At 39.9% G+C, this 27,242-nt stretch overlaps 1 protein-coding gene across 1 annotated transcript in view; it reads right to left on the bottom strand.

Moving 5' to 3' along the window:
• Positions 1–1,537: 1,537 nt before the first annotated feature.
• The window catches only part of kdm4b (lysine (K)-specific demethylase 4B), a 57,003-nt gene continuing 31,298 nt past the window's right edge, over positions 1,538–27,242 (bottom strand). Inside the window, exons 9-22 of the mRNA XM_044361140.1 lie at positions 22,741–22,937; positions 21,591–21,838; positions 21,009–21,244; positions 20,553–20,673; positions 19,274–19,434; positions 18,443–18,647; positions 14,901–14,977; positions 14,442–14,497; positions 13,899–14,007; positions 8,727–8,915; positions 8,042–8,218; positions 7,293–7,412; positions 5,386–5,478; positions 1,538–3,861 (exon numbers count right to left, since the gene is read on the bottom strand). Of these exons, the coding sequence (XP_044217075.1) occupies positions 3,343–3,861; positions 5,386–5,478; positions 7,293–7,412; positions 8,042–8,218; positions 8,727–8,915; positions 13,899–14,007; positions 14,442–14,497; positions 14,901–14,977; positions 18,443–18,647; positions 19,274–19,434; positions 20,553–20,673; positions 21,009–21,244; positions 21,591–21,838; positions 22,741–22,937 (2,508 nt within the window). The 3' untranslated portion in view covers positions 1,538–3,342. The remainder of the gene's footprint in view (positions 3,862–5,385; positions 5,479–7,292; positions 7,413–8,041; positions 8,219–8,726; positions 8,916–13,898; positions 14,008–14,441; positions 14,498–14,900; positions 14,978–18,442; positions 18,648–19,273; positions 19,435–20,552; positions 20,674–21,008; positions 21,245–21,590; positions 21,839–22,740; positions 22,938–27,242) is intronic.

Here is a 27,242-nt window from a genome sequence, read left to right as displayed (position 1 = left end):
CATTTTTGAGGGGCTAAATGTGCACAAAAATTTGTTAAACTTTGCACATACATCAGAAGTGGTGAAAAATTTAATATTTTATGGGTCTTAAGAAAGTTGCCCTCAGCACAGATTGTCGTAGAAGAACGAAATTCGGTATGCATATGTATCATGACCAGACGCACCAAAAAGTCTCTTGGAGACATACCCTAAGTCCAACAGGAAGTTGGCAATTTTGGATCAAAGTTGCGATTTTGATGCCGATTTTGCCATTTCCTGCCCTGAACACATCCATGTGTCAATATTGGATCTAAGTCATAGTGTGCCACCTACTGGCAACAGGAAGTTACATGTTTTACGCTTTGATGCCCTGTGGGTAGCACGGTGATTGGATCCACCTCAAATTTACTCAGAATAGCCTCAAGACCTTGGACCATCACTGCTTGCAGCTTTAATTTGTTTTGTTTTTTCTTGGGATTTATATGTTTTTATCATTTTTTAAAGGAAATTTTTAGATATACCGTGTATCTTTATCCTTTCTGTTGTTGTTGCACTGCTGGGCTGGGAGGAACTGTTTTTTGTGTATGCAAATACACAAGAAAATGAAAATAAGCTAAATCTTGAAATGACGCATCTATTATTTTTCATGATACAACATCCATGTGCAGATATGGAAACATTGGCCCTTATGTGACACTTGTGTAATTGGTTAGGTGCATCTTAAAGGTCTGGCGATACACCAGAAAATTTAACATCCTGATTAATTTGAAAAAGCATTACAAATGAAAAACTGATGGGTTTTTTTTCCAGATTAGTTCCCTCAGTTCAGATTTCAATTGCCAACTAGCTCAAACTACAAGATTATGTGAAGATTTTTAGACTCCAAGTGTAAAAAATAAACACATTTCTTAATTATAACATGTTGAATGTTTAACTCCTGCTCACTACAAGTTAACAAGTGGCCCCATATAAGGAGTGCATTATTTACTATTCATTGTTGCCTTCTCCTCTTCTTTCCCTAATCCATGGAAGGCCAACGGTTATTACCCCTCATAAGGGTCCTACTTCTGTTCATGCACATATGCTGACAACATGTTCAAAGCAGAATGTGTTGTAGTAAACCAATGAGAGAACAGAAATTGGACTAAAAGTAAGACCTTAAGTTTTCTGAGATACTGAGAGGCTCTGGTGATTATGTAAATACTGAGGTGATAGTCACACCATTTATGCCAAGTGGTTATGTTAGGCAGATTGCAGATGAGTAGGTTTACAGGATTGTTGCAAAAAATTTCAGGTATGGTGTTTACTGCAAAAAGAGACAGTTAGGTTATTTTATCTGTAGACAGTTTTAACAACTGTTTCCTAAAAATGTACGATATTGACATATGCAGTAAAATTAGTGATAAAATTTTGTATCTGTATTGCCTACTCAGAGATGCTGGCATGTCATAAATCAGCAGATGGTGTTGGTAGTTTCTCATGTTTTTCCCTTAATGTTTCAGGGATATGACCAGAGAAGAACTTTTCAAGTTACTGAACACACAGGACACAGAAGAGCTGGCGACTAGCAACCCACTTTAATCCCTATGAAATAAGATTCTTTTGATGAATATCATTTGGACAAAGGGACATAGAAGTGTTCCAACATATCAGTTGTGATGACATGGGGGGGAGGGGAGGGAGAAAGGGAAATGAAAAGACATTTATAAGTTTGATTCACAATACACAAGGCCTGCGGTATGTACAAGTTGACAGTGTTGAGGAAATTCAGTCCATCAGTAGTTTAATGTCTCTGTAGCACCACTGTAGCACAAAATGGCCATATGCAGAAAAAACAAAACAAAACATGTAGTTATCAGTACAAACTGAGTAATATTCCTGTTTTAAATCTGTAAAAAAATAAAAGTAATAGTTTAGATCGGCCAAGTTTGTGAAATCAATTCAGAAAATGAACTAGAAAGATAAGAAGATAAGATAAGAACTTTATTAATCCCGAAGGAAAGTACGTTAATAGAAAAAAAACGGACAACGTTAATAATATACAATATTGATTTATACATACTATTTTAACCAAGTATGGTACAAAATATTTCAAGACTTAAGGGTTCCTACATTTCCAAATATGAGACATATTCAAGATTTTCATTCTTTAAATTGATTTCATAGTTCTGGCCAGTTCATGTGCTAACAGGCAGACTGTGACAGTGTTCAAATATCACTCTACAGAATTGTGGAGATTACTGTTAACGGGAGCAAATATGACAATATACGCAACGGATATTCACATGCCAATTAGGGCTGAGTGATTTTTTTAAATTTTTTTTTTTTAAACAATTTTCAGGGCTGTTTTAAACTTCCTTAACAGTGCGAAGACCGGCATGTTACAACTAAATTTATTTTCCAGATGTAGGAACCCTGAGACAGTTTTAAAGTGAAAAGTGGAGCCGCCAAATGACCATTTGAATGACGTCAATACATAAAGGTCTCATCTGTTAACTACTGTGTCACATCTTCACAAAAATTCAATGCATCCTGCAGACAAATCTACTAATGTTTGCATTCAATATGATTCTTCTATTACAATTAATTCTTTCAATATCTGACTAAGACATTTAAATACTGAGTTCCCCCCTACAATACATTATTTTTACCCCATTACCCCTTTTTCCTCTTGCAATCCGACAATAAAACACCAAGTTGAAAATGTTCCTATTGACCAGTTTAGTTCCACCAAACAGTTTCAAAGCTGGATTGAAAAATAGATATTTTGTTGCTGGTTATTTGATTCCAAAAAAAAAAAAAAAAAAAAAAAAAAAAAGAAGTAGTAGTGAAGTCCACCAGGGCCTCACTGCTGAGAGGCTTTCTTAGTAATTAGCTTCCTGTACAAAAAAATGGGAGTGTGCTGTTGTAGAATTAATGCAACGAGGTATGGAGTTGATACCACCCAGAGACGTGTTTTATATCAAGATGGAGGAGAGAAGCACAGCAGCTGATCAAAATCTGTAAAAGCAAAAGACCTAAAAAGAAAAAAAACAAAAACAAAAAACAAACAAACAAAAAAAAAACAAAACACAAATAATAATATTATTAAATAAAAAAGCCTTGTCCTCTTTAGCTGCTGCTTCAGAGCAGGCTAAAGCACCACTGCAAATACATTAACTCAAAAATAGAAAAGTAACATGCATTAAAAGAGTGCCTGTGTGTGTCCGTGTCTTTTCCTGCTCCCGCCCTGAGCTCTCAGAGCCGGTGTGGGAAATGTTTTTGTCCATTAATACAGCACTCAGTAGAATCCACCTCCATTAGCTTACTTCCTATTGGCTCAGCCTCCGTTGGCAGAGTAATAACATAGTGGAGTTGATTTTTTTAATACAGGTGTCCGGGGCCGTCGTACTGAGGGAAATGTGAGTGGAGGAGGGTCTCCATGTAGGAAACGTAGCCGCTGCTTGGCGTGTAGCTGTCAGACATGTGCTGTGGAGGCGGCTGAGGGGACGGGGCGGACAGGAGGGGGTCAGAGTTCAAAGTCGACTGAAAAGGGGTTGACTGCAGAGTCAGCGAGGGGTCCGAGGCCAGGTTTGACTCCGTTAGAGTGTCGGAGAGGGCGGCGCTCGTGTCCATTGGGGTCTCAGCGTCCATCTGAACACCGCTGGCTGGGGCGGGGGCAGCGCTGAGCTGGGACAGAGGTTGTGAGGTCGGCAGTGTACTAATACTTTGAGGTTCTGCTGCTGGTTCTGCTACTGGGGGCGTAGTTACGGGGCAGGCGGGTTGGTCTGTCGTCTCCATGGGGGTATCAGCAGGCGGAGCAGAGCCGGAGGGAAGGCGGCGGCGTTTGGCTGCTTGGGCTTCATCCGCTGAGGAAAGCTCTTCCTGGGGAACAGGTATAGCCTGAAAACAGACAGGTTCACACTTAAACTGAGGACGTGTGAGAGGATTATCAGTTATAACACATATAGTACAATAATTTTGTTTGTCATGGCGGCTTTGATGAAGGCAAATTGTCGAGAAAGATTATCTGGTATTCTGAGGTAAACATATTTGTCACATTGGTATATTTAATATTATCTTGTAGTGCTGATGTGTCTATTAATTGATGACAGACAATTAATTGCCAACAATTTTGATAATAAGACAAAATGTCAAATATCCAGCTACTCTGAAAACAGCTTCTCAGTTTGAGAAGTTGTAGGATTTGGTGCTTATGTGTTTTATATCATTCTAAATTAAATATTTTGGGGGATGTTGTGTCAGACAGACCTTGCACAATTTTGATTTTTTTTTTGTTTTTTTTACAATTTTCTGACATTTATGGACTAAATGATTGCTTGATTAGTAATAAAAACAAAACAAAAATCAATAATGAAACTAATTGTTAGTTTCAGCCCAACTTTCCAGTTCTTGTTTCTAAAGTAAACCCATCTTGCAAAATAAAATAATTTAGAATGTTAATATTCTTGTTTTCTGAAAACAAATATTCCTTCAGAAACCCATTGAACAGTCAAGTATTATTAAAATATTAATGTAAAATGTAAGATATTAATTCGGTCAGCTCTTGCCAAAAATCAAACATGGTTCTGTGTTACAACAGAGCTGCTGGATGGAGGTGTGATTATAGATTCATTCCTTGTCAACCACCAACAAGAGCTCAGATAACAGTGAGGTGAGGCATTAGTGCAATATTAAGAGTTAGTTTAAGGAGAATGCATATTCAGTCCAACACCTGCTGCATCTCTGCATACAAAGATTTTCCCCGTCTTTGTTTTCAGTTGTTTTGCAGCATGTATTGATGCTCGGTTGATTAATGCGCATATTACACATTCGTGTCAGATTTCATGAGTTCCTGCAAGATTGGAGTTTGTGATCTGTCCTGTTTAATCGTCAAGCGTGGGCAGATTTACCACTTGGACATGGTCTGTGAAAACTGTTGTGCATGCAAAGTGTCTTTGAAATTGATTGGGATATCAAAAGTCTACCCACTGTTCTTCTTCTGACTGAAATATTCATGGAAAGCCTCACTGGACATGGCCCTGAGTCAAAGCTTTTTGCATGTCAAAGCTGGATGTAAGTTTCAGAAGAATACCAACAAACTGTTAGCAGATAAAACGGATATCTATTCAAACTAACGACCCACGTTTTGGCGCCCACACACACACACACGTACACAGGCGTTCATCCTCTGTGGGCTGCAAAGCGTTGGCTGCTTGCTTGAATAAATAGTTTTATTTCCGTTTTCTGTAACTTCCTTTGTGTCCTTTTATTTAACAATACAAGTTATTGTTAGGCTGCACTTCATATTACTTTCATCTGCTATCAATCCAATCTATTGTACCAATTAAGCCAAATTGGTACAATAGATGTCCTACTTCTGGTGTGTGAGCAAAGACGGGAGCAGAATTTCAGTAAAATACTCACGAGACGGGCTCGGACCCTCTTGGGCAGTTCCTGGTCCAGCTGATGGATCTCTGAGTGTTTTAGCATCAGCTGACTCTGGTCCTGAAACTCAACCTGTGCAGATATAATTCAAATTTGGATTAATCTCCCAACATCTGCAACACTCTAATCAAGCAGACAGTGGTTGAAGGTAAATGTACATAAAGTATACAATGTAGTTTGTATCTCCTGTAAGTAGAGAACATAGTTTGGCACACATGGATGGAGGAGGATGAAAACATAAAATCCAAATACATTGGACCTATCCGATGACAATTGCTAAAGAATATATAAAGAGGAAGCTATGACAACCTTGTGCTCCTGTCAAAACGTCCTTGACCATGACACTGAACCCCAAAGCTGCTTACTGACTGGATGAGAGCATCAGCTAAGTGTTTTAAATGTAAATGTAGATTTTAAATCATTTTGAGAAAAAAGGGACAAGGTCAGTGTTGTCGCTCCCTGACACAACGACCAGCTGGAGGCTTGTTTTTAAATCATCTTAACAGTGTTCTTGGCCTCTAACAGGACTCTCGGTAATGCAGCCAACGAGTAACACTGAGAAACTCCTTGTGAATACAGACACAAGAAATAGAATTGTGGTGCATTTACAGATATGCCATCTGAGGAAACACACACACACACACAAAAAAACCTATTAACTGTCTTTGAGAACGTCTTTCAGAGCTCACCAGTAACAATCTGGAAAGCTGGTTCAATATTTTACACATTATATTTCAGGCGTTTATCTGATGTTTTAACACAGAGACTGTAAGTGACCTGCAGCGTCCTTAAACTCTATCCTTGCTCTGTTTGTGCCATGTGTGGAAGAACACCCAGACAGATCTGCTCACAAAATCAGCGTTATGTCACTATCTAAGATGAACACCCTCACTTAACCTTGTCTGCTAATGCAGACTTGTGTATATCTGTGTAAGTGACTTTCAAGATGGCCTCCTCTGACACCAGTTTCAGAATCTTCTTCAATTCTGCATTTTTCACTTAGCAAGCACTTTCCCCAGCATGCACTAGTGATGCTAAATCTTTCCACTTCATGTTTTAATGCCACACTGTATCAAACTGCTCCTCTATAATCTACAAGGGCAGCCAAGCTTTTCCCATGTTGATAAATACCAGATCAGGAGAACCAAACCAGCAAGTGGCAAAGCCATTAAACAAAGTGTCCTATAAATTCTCTCTAGAGGAGCATCAGAGGAATGAATAAAATCTAAATGATATAGTTTCTTACAGAGCACTGGCCCAACAGTGTTTTCTGCACCACACCTTAGTAAAACATGCTTTTTACTGTTTGATGCAGCTTGGAATGATTCATAGTTACACACATTACAGTTGGGAATTAGAAACATTGCTAAAAGCTATCTTGATGCGCCAATACAACTTTTTCTCTCTCTTAATACCGACTCAGAGTAAATGCCAATACTGAATGCCAATCTGATATGACTGCTCACCTAAATTTAAAATTTGCTACCTCACTGCGTAGAAAATTGAGTTTGAGAATAATGTAACAGCAGAATCTAGCACTTTTTTTTTTTTTTAACAACACTGAAGAAGAAACTGTATTCAATAAAGATCAGTCACATTTCGCTGAAATCTTATCAGCTATCAGCTTGATAAAGTCAGTATATGGGCAGATACCAAACAGGTGGATCGGTGCATCATATATTAAAATAAAAATTTTAACAGCAGTTGCTATGGGATTGTTTTCTATTATTTTACTCAACAGAGATTTATCCAGACAGTTCCAGATTCAGATATCTAAACCACATGTTGACTGGGGGGCGTCTTGATTATAGACACCTAAGCAGGTTGAGCAGTAATACTGTGATAGTAATTTCTAGCAGTTATGTTATGTTTTTGTTTTTTCTCACCTGGTAGAACTTGTGGGTGTGCTGTTTGACAAAGGAAGCGTTCAGGATCTGACCTTCGGGTGTGCTGACCACAATCAACTCCCCCACCTCAGGAGGGCCGCTCCGCAAGCAGTCATGACTCTGAAGGAGGAGGAGGAAACGGGGAGGAGATGAAGGAGGCAAGAATACAAGTCAGAAAAATGACATTTAAGAGGTCTACATGTGTTATTTTATAATGGACCTGATTTGCATACATTACTGAATATTTGCAACTGACACAAGGCAGTTAACAGACAGGATGTTTTTTCCCTGCTATGAAATTATAGGATTTCCATAATGTCTCTATTATTAAATGCAGTTGGACGTAAGACTTTCCACTTATCTGCAATTCAAACTGAAGTATTTTAATAGGCAGCAAAAGGTTCATATCAAGTTCCCTCAATGTTTTGCTGTTTTACAATATAAGTTGATTTAATTCTTAATTTTTTTGTTTGATTCAACCTCTCTCTCAGAAGTGGATTTAATCCTTTGGGGATTTAATATTATTAAACCTATGTTTGTTTCTAACTTATGGCAATGACTAATTAAAGGTTATTTGAATTTAAATTCAGTCATTATATTTTCCATTTAACAAGATGCTCAAGCTACAAAGCATAAAACAGTTGCTAGGATATTTCTCGCTGGTTTTAAAAAAAAGAAAACATCTGTTGAAGTTATCTCTGTAAATTGCGCAATGGCAGGAGTCTAACTAGCCTGTTAGGAGCACTCACTAATATGTTTTCTGGGTGCAGATTGTCACAGTATGAGCCGTCTTCAAAGTTGACCTCGTAGAACGTCTGCGTTGCTATGCCAATGATGGTGCAGTGGTAGTACCAGCCGTCACTGTTGCGACCAATCACCCTCTGACCCAGGTTCGGACCCTGAGTGCCTTTGGGTGCTGTCCGAGGCTGAGGGGAGAAAAAAACCCCAGACAGAGAGCTTGAGGTTAAGATAGATTCAAACAGGATCAAACCTCGCTACAGCTTGTGTGTTCATCCAGTCTGGGTCCTGTCTTTTGAGAAAAATAGAGGAAAGATACGATCAAACGCTAAATACCTAAAACCAAAACAAAAAGAGGGGCTAAAGCTTGAATTCAATTATAAAACATAGTTATTAATGTAGGGAGGGGCTAGAAAATATATTCAAATCATCTTCTCTGTGAAGGGAACGTCTGAGTTTCTACAAACTGATGCTGAAAAACTATTAAATCTGACTCAAGTAAGAGATGTGTAAAGTGAAACTAGCGACTCTTCTAGTTTATAGTGTATGTCTCAAAGTTCAAGGCTCCTGCTGCCCCCACAAAAATACCAACAGATTAAAGAGTCACTTTTTAACATCACAAAAAGAAACAGTGAGACAATTTTGACTTTTTCAAAACAATTATATGTAAGTAGCTTTGCTTTGATCTGCACTTACCTTTGGAGTGACCCTTTTATGCCTGTGGCAGGTGACGGACACCACATAGGGCCAGTCGGCTGGCGTCATGACGACTCCAGCAATTTGGGCGCAGGTGACATGGAAAGAGGTGGCGCAGTTCTCGTATGAGCACTGGATGCAGGCGCCACGGTTCTGATTGGCGTTCTTGCCGTGGCAGAACACACACTTCTGCAATGAAGACAAAAAAATAAAGACTTTAGTTGGTAATTCAGACTGGAGACAAATTTATTTCTTGAATTCTCTTTCATGGACATTAAAGGACCACAAGAATGTTGTTATGGTCCTGTGGTTCAGGTTGAACAGGTTGAAGTTAAGTAACAATTGGTTTCTTTCAATGCTAGTGAACCTAAAAGTTTAACTGTGCAAACACTTGTTTCACAATCACAGATCCTCCTCCAAAAGTACAGATCTCAGGCTACAGTTTCAGTGAACTTGCTGTTGCCAGTCAGGATTTTATTCATGTAGGAAAAGTCCCAACACTGTCAAAGTTTCCACTGAGGCTGTTGATGTTGATAATCTTTATAAGAATCACAAGAAGCTTAGAAAAACGGTGTCCAAAAGGGGTGACGCTTAATAGTTGTCTGAACCGAATGAACATCACATTGTTTCACAATCGTGGAAAAACTGTGTCTCCAAGAAGGTTGAAACACAGACTACAAGTTATCCACAAAACTCATTTCACTGTTCTGGTCTGGCACATAGACACATTGCAGGAATTGTAGGGCATCTCAAGAAACAAGAGACTGTGGAGGAATCAGCAGTGTAACCATTTTCTCCTCTCAGATCTTTGATTCTGTTTGGCGCTCTAACAGGTTTCGACTCATTAAAAATAGAATAGATGTTTTCAGCTTTGCGCATAACACGCTTGTGCAGTCATCAGTGTCAGCAGTCAAAGGTAGCTCTTTTTCCCCGACTCAGAAAATGTCAAGGCTTTCTTAAAGAGCAACTTCATATTTGTTAATAACAGCAGCCTGAACCGCTGCTATGACATCTTTTTTTCTTTCCTGTTGCATCTTTTTTGGCGTCTTGCATCACTTGTTCATCCCCTACTCTTGCACAATCCTTCAAGGAATTGGCTATTCTCCCTTGGAGCACTTTCCCCTTCAAATCCCTTCATTCCATCCCCACATCCTAAGTGTGAAATTACCGCCACTCAACCACATCTTTGGTCTGCTCACTGCTGAGCCACTTTGCCAGGTACCACCCTACACACACACACACACACACACACACACACACACACATACAACCTTCATTCATCTTTTCAAATCACTTCAAATCCTTCAACCCTTCATGTCTCCCTCGCTTCGTCTTCACACGTGCCTACCCGAGCCCTCATTTGTCCATGGATTCGGGTTAAAATGGTAGAGAACAAAAGAGAGACAGATGAAAAGCCGAGATGCAATAAGGAAAGAGAATAATGGCATGTAAGGGAATTTGGCCTGTCATATTGAGTTATCTTCTCAAGACATCAGGGGCAGCCCCTGGCGTGTTTCAGAAACATTATCTCACTTCAAAATCCCGATGAAATTTTTTTTTTTTTTTTTTGAAAAATCACCTGCCAAGTAATACATTTGATTAGAGACAAATAGAACTACGTGTTTTACACACGACATCATGCTTAAACAGACTCAACCCGTTATCCTCACGGTATGTGACTAGTATCTTTCTGTATGTTTTTATTGTGATTATCATCCCACACAGTCTGTTTTTCCAATCCCTCTCTCTCTCTCTCTCTCTCATTCTCATCCTTCCTCGTTCATCCCTCTTGTCTGTGTCTCCTCGTTTTGACAAATCACACAGCGTGCAGCTGTAGCGCAGCGCATCGACGATCAATAAGAAATAAAAATTCTTTATTAAAGTGCCAATACTTCATTTTTGTACTGGAGCAGAGAAATGTACAACTGCTCTCAACAAAGCTCTGCTGTGTGATAATTCACCAGCTGCTATTTCTGCTCAAGTCACAGGCACGCAGTGACACCAGAGCTGCAGGGATGAAACATTACATGTATTCTTGTTTATACCTCATTCCACCTTGCTCTTATATTTACATTTTACATGCATTTCAAAAACAGTCACATTTTCACAAAAATCACCCAAGTCCTGACTTCTTTTATCCTCTAAAAAGGACAGGTTCAATTTTCAAGTCTGACCTAACACAATAGTCAGGTGCCCATATGAACATTGACGTGTTTTTCTTGCTGTAATCATTCCTCCTTTTCATACTGGCCATTAAGATATCCTTTCATAATGCACTTTCAATGTAATTGTTGGAGGACAAAATCCACAGGCCTCATTCAGCGCAAAAAATGGATTCAAAAGTTTATTTGAAGCCAATATGAGGCTCCAAATGAATCAAATCAAGTCAGTATCTTTCAAGGTTACTGTCTTTTTAGTGCCAAATTCACTCTTTTAGTTACTATCCTTCAACTGTAGCTGAACAGCTGACGGGATATTCTAACGGTCAGTATGAACGGGAGGAATGATAACAGCGAGCAAAACCTGCTTCAATGTTCAACAAGGTCATCTCACTATTGTTTTATGACTGACTTGAAAAATTTTGAACGTATCCTTTAACCTGATTGAAGCCACTGTGTGCAACATTTGAAAAATTTCTGACTCTGGTGTCGCCTAACAGTAGGACTGGAAAAAGCTCCCACTGTGACAGACATCAATGCACGCTGATGGACGCTAACCTCTAAAGTACACTATGTGGTGGAAACTGCCTTTCCATGATCAAACCAATGTTTAACATTTATGTCAATAAGAGACAGTTCCCAGGGAAGTTAAAAAGAAGGCTACTTGGTAATTTAACATTTTGATTTTCTGTGTACGATGATTCAAGGCTGTTACGCCCATTTTTATCTCGAGAAATGTGGAAGATGTTGATGACATTATTATCTCCAAGCTAAGTGCAACTGATACATTTTAGAAAAGTCTGAGACACCATTGTTTCTAAGATGAATCATACTTGGATTATCACCAAAGCGTCAAGGTCACTAATGAACTCAGCAACAATGAGAGAAAAGTTTTGAATATGGTTAAAAACGAGGTGGAGTCTAGAAAATAAGCTCCACAGTAGGAAGGGTTGTGAAAAGTATATAATATGATGTTTTATGATTTTACATTAGGTTTTTCTTTATCCTGGGATAAAGGCATCGGTTTGCTTTGTATTACTCTTTATGCACAGTAAACCTATTCACATTGAACTCTACCAGTTTCAAGTGTATTTTTTGAGTCTTTCTCTTAAAAGTTTTGAGTTTAATGCAAAGTTGTGGGTGACCTGAAGATTTATTGGCCATCTGGACGACAACTACTCCACTACTCCTGAGATAGAACAGTAGCTAGTAACAAAACTGATAAATTATTGTTTTGGTATGTTTCCGTTAACAGCAGAATGGACTAGGTGTGGAACCGAATCTGAATACTGTATTTGGAAAAACACAAATAGGGGTTTTTTCTGAATATTTATTTCGAACAACTATTGTAAAAATTATTTGTTTTCGGGAAGAAAAAAAAACATGTCAAATAACAGCATGCAGGTCAGTTACATCACCATCTCAGTCTCTCTCCTCTGCTGCACTGTTACTTCAGTCAGCAGCTCTCAACGAGGGGAGTCGCATCGACCTCCTACATGAGTGTTTGCCATAGATAAAACTGAGCTACGGACATGTGCAAAGTGCTCTCAAGGGACTCTCTATAACCTGTTGTTCCCCTTTCCCCAAAGTTAGGTTGTAAAAAATAGGCAATAAATGAAACGTACAAAGCAATAATCGCCTTTGAAGTTCTTCCCTACACCTTAAACGCTGTGATGTCTCTGTGTTACGGGTGTATAAATAGCTCCAGGTCTGTCTATGCAGTGGCACAAAAGTAGTCAGCACAGTCATCTATGATGTGGGAGACTCACTTAACACTTAAATATCTTAAAATTAAAAGTGTAGCAAAAACAAAAACAGGATTTTTACGCCTATTTGCACTTTTACTCGATTACAAATACAAATAATTTTGCTGCCTCAACAAATACAGATACAAATACAAATACCAGGCCCTGCACATTGAATGGACTTGCAAGGGAAGGTAGAAAACAACAGATTTTACAGATTGTATGATGATTTACTAAAGCAGCTTGCCTTGCCTAGCTTGAGGCTGTTTTCCAACAAGAACAGAAATCGGAGTAACCCTAAGCGCAAAATTCAACACTACTTCCGGGAATGGTACATCTTTTAAGGATTTGCACAGCATAACTGTGCCTGAGAAATTCTGAAATCATAAAGGCACAAAGCAGCTATTGTGAAATCTCTCCAAATGTTCAAAGATGGGGGGGAAACGCAGATTGCTGAACACAGTGCAATATAAACTGTTTCCAAGGGTGCATGTTCACATTTGATTAGCCCAGTCATCCGAATCATTAGACCACAGAGCTTCTTCTCATGGCCTTTTAAGAAGAGATGGAGGAAACCTGCTTTGACAGCACTCGGATGCAAATGTCACCCAGCTTGTCTTTGATAGATTATTCAGAGAGAAGGGGAGGGAGAGAGGTGACATTATTTGTAGATTTGTGATAATGCGCCGGCAAGCAGTGCTGCTGCCTTGAAGTGGGATTGGGTGAATGGTGGGGGGGCAGATCTAGGGAAGGAGAGATGGAGAGAGAAAATGGAGGGAGGGAGTTGTGTTCAAAGACGCGGCAGCAATGGGGAAATTGCCTCCTGCCCACGGGATCGATGCAGTTCATTTGGCGCAGTGAGAAATGACAGCTGATTATTCAGCCATTCCCCCTCAGCACATCTGTTTTACCCCATGTCCTCCACAGCTCGCAAAAACACGATCTATCCATCCACCAGGGAAGGAGGGAGGGTAACGGAGAGAGTGATGGATACAGGCGCAGTGAGCAAGAAAGACAGTAATTTGGTTTAATGTAGGAAAAGACTATAGAGTAAGAAAAGGAGATCAAGGATAAAGAGTGAAATTCATAACAACTGCAGTGAGCAATGAGTACGGAGAAGATGGTAATTTTCTTCAAAGAGAAAAGCCATTATTAAGTAAGTTAAGTTTTTTTTTTGTGTTTTTTTTTTTTAATCTGCCTGCTTGACATCACATTATACCATGAAAGTGATGTATGAAGCTTTTCTTGCTGTGTGTGCCTAAACTTACCAGATTCTTGCGTGTTTCTGGAACAGCACTGACATCCACTGGCTCCCTCTCGATGGCGTTGACAAAGCGAGCTTCAGCCACAGCGATGGCACAGATGACATGGACCCACCTGGTTACAGAGAGCAACACCACAAAATCTTTAAGCTTTTGTAGATCAACAAATGTAGAACTAATAGATAATAATAATTATTATTATTATTATAATCAATAATTGTCAACAAAATTTCAAAATTGCATCAATCCATGATGGAAACTAAATAAGTCAATATTTACAGGACTACAGTGTCTCTAAAACTAGACAGTACTTGGCAGAAAATGTGTCAGTGACTTATATTTTGAAAGGAAACCTATAATGTGGTTTATTTCCATTCCTGCATAAGCGATAATAAGCTTAAGTAGCTTAATGTTGTCAATTTAAACATACTGTTGTTGTTTGTTTGTTTTGTTTTATTATGGCAGGACATTTTAATACTCCCCACGTTTTGGCATTTGTGATATTGTTAGCGAAAAATACATGACAAAACCCAAGAATGTGCCACGTACCGGTTATCTGTGGTAGTTTTCAAGGCTCCACCCCTCAAGTTACAGAGACAACACTCCTGGAAGACAAAAAGCAAATGAAAATGAAGTTTAAGCAGTCAGTGAGAAGCAAGACACAATGTCCCAGATCCTCTGAGTTCCCATACATGAGCTAATCCAGTCTTTTTCAAGACATTAAATTGGTTTGGTATCGTAATAGCTGCTGGACATGATCTACAGATTTTACAGCACATATAAAATATCTAAAAAAATAAAAAAAAAAGAGACTGTATATATGTACTCCAAATTATATGGCAGCATAAATCACTATGAGGGGGATAAATTTTTGACCCCACCGGGGATAAAATAAATCAGTAAAGGCAGGGATATATAGACCAGATGGGGGGAAATTCCCACCATCCACACACACACACCACAACATTTTTTTTTTTTTTTTTAGCATTTAGTAGTGCTGCTACTCACCACTGTCCAGGCACCTGCTGCACACCTGGAGCATGTCCATGACTCACCGACAGAGTCTGGCTTTACACCATAACAACCTGTAAGAGAGGAGAGTTTAATAACCTCACAGCTCTATCCCATATATATCACCTTTACAGGACACTTCTAGTTCCAGATGAGGATGCTGGTATTCAGTAAGGATAGCCTCTGTGGCAATTTACTAAACACTTTCCCCATTTTTCTAATCGTTATGATTTTGTCTCATTTTTGGTTTCTTCTGTAAAGCACTTGACACCAAAACCTGCTTTTTAACCAGTTTCTTCACACTTCATTGTTGACAATTTAAGCTTCTAAACTGAAAGGCCTGTGCGTTTACATAACACCTTGACAGGTCTGAATGATTTTTAGTTGGACGTCCACTTCCGAAACAATGAGGATCACAGGGATGGAGCGCAGAGCTGGTGTTTCTGACAGGAGTTGTTTCTGCTTCATGACCTCTTATCAATAGAAGTGCTGCTTCCCCAGCTGAGCCCAGCTCATCCCTGGATGCCTAATGAACTGGCCTTTTTGAAGGTACTCCAGCTTGAGGGATAATAAGAGCCCAGGAGGGTTAGTGTGTTTGCGTGTGTGTGTGTGTGTGTGTGTGTGTGTGTAATTTATCTGGCTATATGTGATGCCTGACACAAAACATCCACACATACAGACGCTTGTAAAAAGCAAACACCACTCTTATTATAAAAATGACTCAATTTATTACACATGCTACTCTTTTTTTGAAATACACACACTCCCTTGCTAATAAATAAATGTTTTTTTAAAATACACACACACACACACTTTTTGGTTTAGTCTAGACAACTGATCATACCATTCGGCAATGAGAAGTATAACCAAGCACATAGAGATCCCCAGAGCTAACTCGCTCACACAATGTTAACAAGCTGCTTGTCCTTTCATGCTTTGCTTTGTCAGAGGCCATATGCCCTTAAAAGTCTACTTTCTTTGTGAAAAATACTGAAGTGCAGAAAGCAGGGTAAACAAGAGCTGGGGAAGTGTATGGTATGCTGCCTTCAGAGAGGCCCGTGTGTTTCTTGAGAAGCATCTCAGCTAGTTTAACCCAAGTCAAGAAGAGTTAAATTGGCAAGCCTCGCTGAGTGAGGCAACAGGGGAATTGAGCAGACAGTTTGTTGCACTGCTGTATTGGAATCTCATCTTCTGTGCTTCCTATTTTCCCAACAGTGGTCTCAGGAGTCCAGGGTTTAAAAAAAAAAGTTGTGAAAAGAGAATAGTAGTGGAAGATTCTGGGTGTTATAAATCAAACAGCAGTAAGCCCACAGCTACTAGTCTCCAACTGCTGAACAGAATCAAATACAACTTTTCTACAACACTAAACAGGAAGCAAAAAAAAAAACGTTCCTGTTTTTTTTTTTTTGTTTGTTTGTTTTTTAAATAAAGCATTTCAATACTAACCACCAGCATTACATATTTCTTTCACTTCACCAATTGTTTTTGAGTATGTTGCCTTCAGGGTGGTGTCTGATAGCCGAAAATGATTAGTGGGGTGAATGAAGCATGTTGTACTTAAGAGTGTTAATGGACGTGCATTGAAGCTCACACTGGTCTGCACATTACTGTGTGTGTGTGTGTGTTCTCAATGACAGAAACTATCTGAAATCCACACAAGTTTGAGTTTTTTTGCTCAGATATATAAATATTTCACATCACATAAGGATGCCCGTCTTTGTGTGTGATTGCTGTTAACTACACTGTAATATCTTTAATTTTATTGCAGGTTTGCTGGAGATTTTGTTCATGTTTGTAAAAATGATCTGCCTAATGAATCAAAGGGAAATTTCACCGCTGTAAATATGATTATTTCTTAAACCTAGGTCACCTATGTAGTAGAAATGAGCAATTATCTTTGAAATTGGTGCCCTTGGAGTAGAGAAAACTGAGAAAAAGACTGTAAATTCCCCTTTCGCTCTCAAGGGGGGAATCCTACAACAACCAGAATGCACTGTGCACGATCCCGTCCGATCCACTACTGATGGTGTGTTTATGGAAGGCAGGTGGGTTTCCCAGCAGAGCGGCCAGTTAGAGACATAGTTATTGAGTGTTTTATCTCTTTACTGAGGCTTATATTCATTTAAAAAACATTTTTCCTCATCAGTTTGGATATATTGTACTGGTGTGCAAGGATCATAAAACAAACGACGTGCTGGAGTTCGTTATGCGGATCATTGCAATCTGACTGAGAGCTGCACACCAGACAGAGTTGCTGTCAGAGCTGCAGGTGCTGGTGGACGGTCAAAGAAGCTCTGTGTCTGCAGTCTCTATTTCAGCTTGGTTTGGGAAACAATCGTGGATGAAGGGGTGAAAAACTGCAATCAAACACTGTTTCTGGTTTATGGTTTAGGACGATGAGGAACCAGGACCAGATTAAGCTCCATTTGGATGCAGCCAAAAGTTACAGGTAACACACAGTCGCTATTGTGTTGTTCTGTATACAGATATGGCAAAGTCTGATATAATATTCTGTGAGAAACAAAGTCAAGTTTACTTAAGCACCGTGAAGTTTGTTGAAGCACTGAGTTTTCAGTCTGTCTCCATCAGTCGCTGCTGTTAAGCCACTTCGGCTACAGCGCCTCTCTATCAGCTGTACCATCACTCCGGTGGTCACTTTTTCTTCTATACTCCGTTTTGTCTGATTCCACAGCGGACTCATAAGTTGTAATAGTAGCGCCGCATCTCTGCTCCGACATTATATTGTAAAGTTAGTTGTTTTTTGTGTTAGGTTCAGCTTTTCTCTGGTTCGTTGTCGGCGGAATCACGGAGAAACTCAGCACTGGGAAGTTTGTGTGTTAGGCTGTGGCTGTAACATCACTCCTGTGGTCACTTCCTCCTTCACTCTCTGTTGTGTCTGATTCCACAGCAAGATATATGGCCTACTTTTCTACTACAACTAGTTTTCTTCCAAATATATTGATATTTTAAAGTATTTAGTAGTATGATATTTTAGTGTCTGCTTTTCCCTACTGCTAGCACAACCCAGTGCCTTGAAGGCATCACTACAGAACAGGAGGAAACGTAGTTTATAGTGTAAGGCAGATCTACAAAGTCTGCCGGGTGACACTTTTCCCGTCACCCGGCAGACTTTTGCAGCCAGATGGGAATCAACTTGAAAATTGGTGAAGCCTTCCTTTAAAAATATAAATAAATAACATAAATATATAAATAAATGACAACCAACTACCAACAGGTAATCTAAGCTAAGCTGCTCTCAGTGGCTGCACTCACACTTCCTGGGGCAGCTTTACAGTAAAAGCTGTTATCTAATTCTCTTTGCTGGAAAGCTTCCTGCAGCTGCAGAGTGTTGACTTTTCATTATCAGAATACAAACACTTTGCACACCTGCTACTCAACAACTGCCATTGCTACTTTATCCCTGTGATGTGCTGTACCAGGATTTATTTTTTTACTGCTCATCTTAAAAAAAAAACAAACAAACAAAAAGGTGGAACATCTTATATTTAGATATCCAGGTAAATATGGACCTTACTTACTGGCATGAACCTGCATGTGGCAAGAGGAACAGCGTAGCAGAAGACTGGTTCCATCCTCTCCGATGTGACAGTTGGTGGGCGGAGGCTCAGTATTTCCTGCCCCAACGCTGAAGCACATCTCTGGGACCAGAGGACGAGTTAGACTGCCATGACGGGGAAGCGAGGCGCGCTGGGTGTCATTCGTGATGAAGACGTCTTTGTGTGGCTGAAAATGGTCACCGTGGAAAAAAAGATGATGGATTGGATTAAATTTATGTTGATTTCTGACTAGTTAAAATAAATAAATAATGCAATGATTTGAGCCGTAACTCAGAATTAGTTTAATCTTTAAGAAAACTCCAGATGTTGCATCTCACAATATTCCCTTGGTAAATTTGAATTTGTATATAAGAAGTGTATAGAATTTCAATCATGTGATAACAAGTACGTCATTTAATAGTAACTGAGCTATGTAAAAGCTAATTAGTAGATCTTGAGATGATACATTTTCATCAAAATACTGTTTCCTCTTTCTAGAAGACTTTCATGCTCAACTGCCAAATACTGTTATGGTACAATTCTTGTCATTGGCAGTCACATAGAGAAATGGTTTAAAATCCTTCCTCTTTTTGCATTTTTGGCACAGTTTAAATTAACTACACTATTTTTTTGCTATGCAGTTGCAATTACTTGTTACACCTGATCTCCCGCTGCTCAGAATACTAAGTGACCAACATTACTAATACTACTAACCTTCTGCACTCCTATAACCACTGATTCTGCTGAGCTGCTACAACTAATACCGTTACTACTTCATACAGTATGTGCTTCTCCTGCAGTGTCTGGCTGTACCTTTGTGTACGGACAGAAGAGTGAACAGATAGCACAGTGTGGTTGGAGCGCTGCTACGGCAGCATTGAAGGCCTTCTCTGCCAGGAAGTTGGGTGAGCGATTTTGCCACAGGTGCTCCTGTTTCTTCATGTCACTGTCCAATGGCATGGAGGAGGACAGCTCTGTGGGTAAAAAATAAAATATATTATAGAGGCGCTGCTGCAGAAGAGGACATTCACCTTCCGAAGTAAGTGACAGATACTGAGAGATTCCTTATTGATAATGATTTTATTTCTCTCCAAAATGCATATAAAGCATTTTGCAAAGGCGCAGGAATCTTTTTGATAAGTAGGCCCACAGCAAGAAAACAAATAAAACATTCTGTTTCAGACAATAACAACAACACTTCTGATATAATTGGCTGATAAACACAAATAGCAGAGGGCATCAACAACTTGCTGTTCTGGCTCTAGAATCAATTTAGCAGTGAAGCCCCTGAAGCTACTGATCCAGACCATTTGTTAGACCTGGACAGAAGGCAGGAAGGTCTTTTTCACAAGCTTGCCATTTAACTCTCCCTTCTCTCCCAACACTGGCCCCCTCTCTTTCTCCTTGTCCCCCCATCCACCCTTCTGAAGGACAGGCCTTGAGTCGGGTCCCCTGCTGCCGACTTGAAGTGACTTTGAAAGCAGGTAATTGGAAGTCATGATCCCTGGATCAATAAGTGTCAGTCAGGAAATTAAAAGAAAAAGACAGAAGGGAGGGGAGGGAAAACAGGCCTCGTAGTCTTGATTTCATTATCCCCACAGGGAGCTTTAGTCCTGTTTGTTTTTCTATCTCCAGATCGATAATCAGAACAAAAATGGTGTCGTCTTCATTTTAAGTACCATGACGGAGAGGACAACGGGCAGGATGAATAACGAGGGGGACAGAGAAAAAGAAAAAGTGATGGATGGATGGATGTGTGGATGTGTAATGGTCAGGGCCATAGTTCAACTGATAGGGATTTCTGTTAGATAATGTTTTGGTAATGAAGATGCTGTTGACTGACTGTCTTTAAATGCGACTGTTTTCATGGCAATTGTTACGCTTGATTTGTATTCATGTCAAGAGGGAATGATCACCTGACATTATAGTTCTAAACTGACATTTTATCATATTTTTGTAGGTGGGTTAGAAACTGATTAAAAGAAAGGTGACTCCCCTTCAACAGTGGGAAAACTACTGAGTTTAAATTGGGGATATTATTACAATGATATATATTTGAGATTAAATAAGTCATGGACACAAAGTCACATACCTTTGTCAATTGTTGGGTCTTGCTTAACGATGGACAGAGGGGAACGCGTAGGTGGCTTGCTGAGGGGGTGACGGCGGCTCTTTTTTACCTCTGTTGGCATCTTCATCTTGGAGTAGCATGCCTGACAACACACAGGGTTGTTATTTCACATTGTCTTTTTCAAAAAAATGTTACGCATTTTTAACCTTGCAATCATAAAAAGTAAATAAATAAAATCTCATTAAACTTACATGGGGGAAGAAGTCATTAAAAAAGCTTCAAGTTTTCACTTTCAATTTGTGCTTTAAACTTTTAGTACCAACTGTGGCAGAAAAATTTAAATTTGGAGCTTGTGCAGTAAAATACCAGCAAAACAAATGTTTACTACCTGTTTAGACACGCTCACAAATCAAAAGGACAAATATAAAGGACTTTGGGCAGTTCAGTCACAAATTATCACTCTTGGGTGGCACTCACATCCAGCTTGTTGTCTGCTGAGATGTCACTCGCTCTTTGGGTTAGAGGGTTCCCCGTCTCCGGATGGCTGGCCATGGTGGTCTTTGAATTCTTGGGGCCAGATGTAGCAAACTGCTCAAAAGCTTCCTGAAACCCGGTGGCGGGGTTCTGAATGTTTGACGTCTTTTTCTGCTTTTTCTGCTTCTTTTTCTCAATATCCTCTGTCAAGTTCTGTGGTTTGGTCTCGGATTCTTTTGCTGCCAAAGAGAAATAGAGAAGAAAAAAATTCAGAAGAGTTTTGATGGTTCATCAAAAACCTTGAGGAGGGTGAAAGGTGACAGACTGGGTGGGGACTGAGCTTGAACTTGGAAGGTTCCATCTTAAATGATTTTAAATTAAAATGATTTATCCATACTTCATGTCACGGCTGCAAAAATTCCATGAATCCGGAGAAGTACTAATTCAAAAGGAGGCGACTGTGTGGGTTTTGATCATGTCCGTTTTAATCTAGTGCCGTGCTCTATGCTTTGACCTATGCTTGGAAAAAAACTCTTACACTCTTGTTAAACAGACTGCAGTCTCTTACTGCTTTTAACTCCTCACCCTCCACAGTTGAAGTCTCTGCCGCTTTAGCAGCAGCTTCGGCAGCCTCCTGCTCCTCACGCTCCATGGCCTCCAGGGTCATCATAGCCTCTTTGGCTAGACGCTCCTCCCTCTCCTGCCTCCGCTGGGCCTCACGCTCTTCAACCTGACGCTGGTACTCGGCAGCATCCAGCTGGATGCCCTCCTCTGCCAGCACCTTCACCTCTTCCAGCTTTAGACGACGGACCTGCTTCATCTTCTGCATGGCCCTGTGATAGTGCAGAAAGATGGGTGAGCAAAAACTTCACATACAGTAATATCCCTTTGAGAATGCTGTCGTGGGAAATCTTCAGACGGGCAAATAAATCTTCAGGTCACCCACAGCTTATAAGAGAAAGACTCAAAAAATACACTTGAAGCTGGTAGAGTTCAATGTGAATAGGTTTACTGTGCATAAAGAGTAATACAAAGCAAACCGAAGCCTTCATCCTGGGATCAAAAACCTAATGCAAAATCATAAAACATCATATTATATACCTCTCATAACCCCTCCTAATGTGGAGCTTATTTTCTAGACTCCACCTTGCTTTTTTTTTTTTTTTAACCATATTCAAAACTATTCTGCCATTGTTGCTGAGTTCATTAGTGACCTTGAAGCTTTGGTAATGATCCAAGTATGATTCATTTTAGAAACAATGGTGTCTCAAGACTTCTCTAAAATGTATCAGTTGCACTTAGCTTGGAGATAATAATGTCATCAATATCTTCCACATTTCTCGAGATAAAACGGGCCTAGCAGCCTTGAATCGCCTCACAGAGAACCAAAATATTATATTACTGACTAGCCTTCTAATTAACTTCCCTAGGTATTGTCTCTTATTGACACGATGCTGTTTTTGCACATTCACTGGCACATCTGTTTGATCAAGGGAAGGTAGCCTCCACCATAACACACACACATTTTATGCTTTTGGCTGAGTATGTCACACATATAGATGCCAATTTTAGAATTATTGTGTACAAAATGGTGAATATATACAAATTAACTTCACAAAAACATTTTAAATGAATTAAAATAACTGATGCACATATTTTTGTGTATTACTACCTGTGTACCATGTGTATCCTGTGTATGAAAAACCTCTGAATTAAGACAATAATGTAGTCTCACCTCCGCAGGAGGTTGGCTCGGAAGGTGACACGATGCTGCCTCCAGGACTCAAGTTCAGGGCTGCTGAGCTCAGTGGATTTAAGGTGGTCCAACACTGTGGTGTCTTTGCCCTGCTTCCACAAGTCATAGCGATCCGGTTGCAGGCAGCGCACAAACACATCCATGGAGATCTTCACCATGTCCTTACGGCAGGTACACTGCATGAAAACAAGCAGAAAAGAAAAGCGTACTATATGTCAGAGTAAGAGATAACTGCAGGTAGAGCATGAAGCAAACTCTATTGTCCGCTGTAAACAAACTGACAAAAATTCGGGGTATTTCAGAACTTAATCTGCCACAGTGGTAGAATACTGGTGTAAGCCAACATATGAATGGAGCAGGTGTTATGGATGATATTTTTAGTTCCACTTTGCAGATTTTTGACTGAAAACTCTGCAGTGAGTGATGAAAAGAAGAGGTAGACAGGTCACCATGACCTGTGCCGATGCCGAACATGTAAGCCCACCAAACAAACAGGAAACATCTGGAATGTTGGGAAAGGGGCGAAGTGCACCACACACACACATAGTGCAGAGACGCCAAATCACATTTGGCCAAGGTTTAAGATAAGTGAAATTGACAAATGCCCCCCCCCTTCTTTAGAATTTGGGAAAGCCAAAGAGTCTGGTAAACAGGATGAAACCCATACACCCAACACACACACACACACACAGCCTGCCTTCAGTATAAAAAGGCATGTCACGTTCTGTAACGTTGGAAGATATCTCTGACTACGTTGTTAGTAGGGCCGCTGTGAATAAAGAGATTCCCCATCCGACACCTGTGTCTCGACCAACTGATTCCTCTTTTATCCACCTCTTTCTGCCACAACGGTGGCAAACTGATGAATAATGCCAGAAGACAGCATGGAAGAGGACAGTAAAGAACAGTGGGGGGAGAGTAGCAAACAGCAGAAATCACACTTCATAGAGAGATGATTCTTGAACAAAAATGTAATGTTTTTATACAATGTCAATTTTGTAATGTTTTATCATGAATATATAATGAATAATAATTAAGAACACGTCTTTATTCCCCTTACTACTACATGCTACCATTTCATGAGTCTATTATATTGCATTAATTATGATACGCCAGACATGACTTGACTTTGCCCTACTTAGATCCTCACAATGGAGGGAGAGACATGAACTGCAGCTACATTCACGCAACCAGTGTTTTGGATTGACAACCATATTTACCAATGAGAATGAGTCTTGATTGATGTTGTACATGTTGCTACAGAGTCGAGTAGAAAGAACACTGTGTTTACGATCAGATAAACACAATCAAGTAGATTCTGCAGTCAACAGCAGTAACCATAAAGACAAGTCATACTCACCAAAAGTATCGACTGTTGTAGTTTTATTTTGCTTTTAAGTGAAGCTCTTAGTTAACAGCTCACCATTTAGGTCACTTCTACAGCGCAAAGCTGACAAGAACGACTCAAATAGAAAGACAGCTACTGGGCTGAAAATGTTGGGATGTTACATCACTCTAATCTCCATCTCTGAGACCCAACTGGAAACCCATTACACACACACACACACACACACACACACACACACACACACACACACACCAGACAGGCTGTGAGTATACAGTAGAGTGGCCAACAGTTAGTTCTGTGGGGTTGTGCACTGAGCAAATGTACGCTCAAATTTCGTAGCGAGACTCCCTGAAAGTTTTAGTTAGTTAGACTTATGTAAATGTACTTTGTAGACAGCCAAATTTTATAAACACTCAAACTTCAAGATGACTTCACAAACCTTCATAACGGCATTACAGGTCCATTAATGATTCAGCTGAAAGGAGAGGGGAGCAGTAAAGTGATAGAGCTCTTAAATGAAACCCAAAAGCTGTATATAAGTGAAGAGGTGATGTCAGATACAGCAGAAAGAACCGCATCACAGAAAGGAGGTTGCAAATGAAGGAAACAAAAAGTAGGCAGATGAAACAAACGATGATAGGGGAAAAAGAGGGAGATGAAAATATTTTCTTTTGTGTCTGGCTTGCTGTATTACGTTCTGGCCCCATTATTTCCTGAGCCGTACTGAGAGCCTTATGTTCAATTATGGGGAACACAGCAGCTCGACCTCCCCAGCAAAAACAATATCCAGCCTACATCTCATCTAGACACCACTTGACAGACGGAAACATTAAAATATGGTGTGTGGCGGATGGTGTTGGAGCGGGAAGTGGGAGGGCAGAGGGGGGCAAGTGAACATGGGTGCAGCTGATTGTTACCATCATGAAATCTTTAGAGAAAAACAGCAACATGCCGGGGGAAACTACAAACATGAGATAAATATTGCTCTTACGTTTATTGTACCTGACAAAATTTGTTATTTTCATTTGTAAAAAGGATACAGTAGCTCATTTGATTTTTATGAAACCATTAAGAGGTTATAGCGATTGCTCCCATCCTCAAGGGCCGGCGCGAGTTACACTTTATTGTCATAAAAGCTTTATTAGGGAAACACACTTTGAGATGGATAAGACCTGGGAAAACAAAAGCTCACCCTGAGGCAGGCAGTCAATGAGCCCTGAAGTATACTTGGGCTCCTAATGAAGCTAAATTGTTGGAGCCAATGAAAACCTAGAGCCTGGGGACACACTATGGATCAGTGGACTCAGTGGTGATGCCAAATACTAATAACCAAACAAGGTTTGAGTCTGACCTGGCTGACCTGACTCACAGCATCTGGAACATTTTTAACAATCCAAAATTCTTTACATCGCCTTACTCACACTGTTGCTGATGATGGAAGAAATAACCACTAAGATGATCCAAACAATGAGCAATGATTGGAGAGGCAATTAGATGTAGAATATACTGCAGAGCAGGACTGTATATCATCCAGCTGCTCATGCTGTTAAAATCTGCAGTATTTCCTTTATATGCTTTCACAACAGCACAGCGCCGCTGCTAAATGATGAACGCCACTGCTGAAATTTCACATTGTACATAATAATCATGACAAACACAAACCATGCACACTTTTCTCTGCTTCAAGCAGCTAAATGGAGCTTGTGGGGAGAGAATGGGAACTGGTATCATGTATGGCCTCTCCTCTCTGTCCTCCACACACACACACACGCACACACAGTGGACAGCAGAGCAGAGAGACCACGGTGGAGACAGGTGAAGTGAAAGAACTGACAACTTCTACACTCAATACTGTAAGTGCAATAAAACCTTTGCCAGTAAGAGGCCAATAAGAGTAATTTATTAAACCACCTGCTCAACAAGCATTAACGTTTAGAAAAGCGATATTTTCAACTGCGTTGCCCGCAGTCTCCCATCCACTGCTGGTATATTTTACACAACCACAGCGCGCTGACTGTACTGTGAAAAACTACAACTTGTGGTTGTTGTTTTTTTTGGTCCAAAATTGTGTGAAAATGCATAGTTTTTAGCCAAATAACATCAAAGTTTCTTGGAGAGAACCCCTCAACTGCATTGAGGCATTTCATTTTTGATTATTATTTATTACAATGACACGTATCTGGACCTCCAGAGCCTTTGTGGTGTCAGAAGCTCCTGTAAATTATCACACGCATGACTCAGTGGACATGGATAAACCTATATGGAACAGATCTAAGCTAGTTTTAAGTTATTCCACTGCCAGTGCGCGCAAATACAGGTCCTGGTGTTGTGGGCTGTTTGTGCGCACAACAGCACCGTTGCTGGAAAAAATCCAAGAGGAAACACTGAAACCTACAGTGACGTTAGATAAAAAACTTATCTGAAGCCTTATTTGCTTGTGTGTTTCTGTTCCATAAAGATTAACAAAGTTCTTTCGCTGAGATGCACGCAGTAGAAAACTGCTGACCAAGTTTAAATAACGACTAAATTGCTCTCATTTTTTTACCATTTTTCTTTGGCCTCCCATAAACAACAGCTGTCTAATATGCTGAATAAGAAATGGAATGCGTTTTGTATTTGCTGCATCTGTCTGGTTTATTTTTATGTTGCACCAAGTTTCTTTTGTAAATGTCAGCGATATTTCAACTGTGAGGAAACAGTACCCACTAACTGTTTGGTCAGAAATCTCCGGTCTACTCTCGTCCTGAACAAAGACTACAATATGGCTGCAACTTCCTTAATGGACTATTGCAGGAAGTATAATTACAAAATTACAATGATAACAGGCTAATTTCATGACAACATGATATTTTTTTGCATGACTGGACATTGGTGATATGTCCAGGATAATACTGAGTTTCCCTAATCTTTCACCAACATCAAGATGCAATAAAATCTCTGTGCTCCGCATGCTCAGTGACAATTTTAATTTATAAACTGTTAATTAAAATTGCTCAGAGTTAGATCTGTAATGCACTTGGGTTCAATGTGGCACAGGAAGCCTTTGACCTAATACATGTTTTATGAGCCCTTAAACAGTGTCCTTTTGATGATCACACATTTCACCTTTCCCACAGTGACAGCATTAGGATAA

This window comes from Thunnus albacares, chromosome 9 (genome assembly GCF_914725855.1).
Source record: "Thunnus albacares chromosome 9, fThuAlb1.1, whole genome shotgun sequence".
Classification (NCBI taxonomy): Eukaryota; Metazoa; Chordata; class Actinopteri; order Scombriformes; family Scombridae; genus Thunnus; species Thunnus albacares.
The sequence above is the reverse complement of the archived record's forward strand: the minus strand, read 5'-3'. Positions and strand labels throughout refer to the sequence as shown.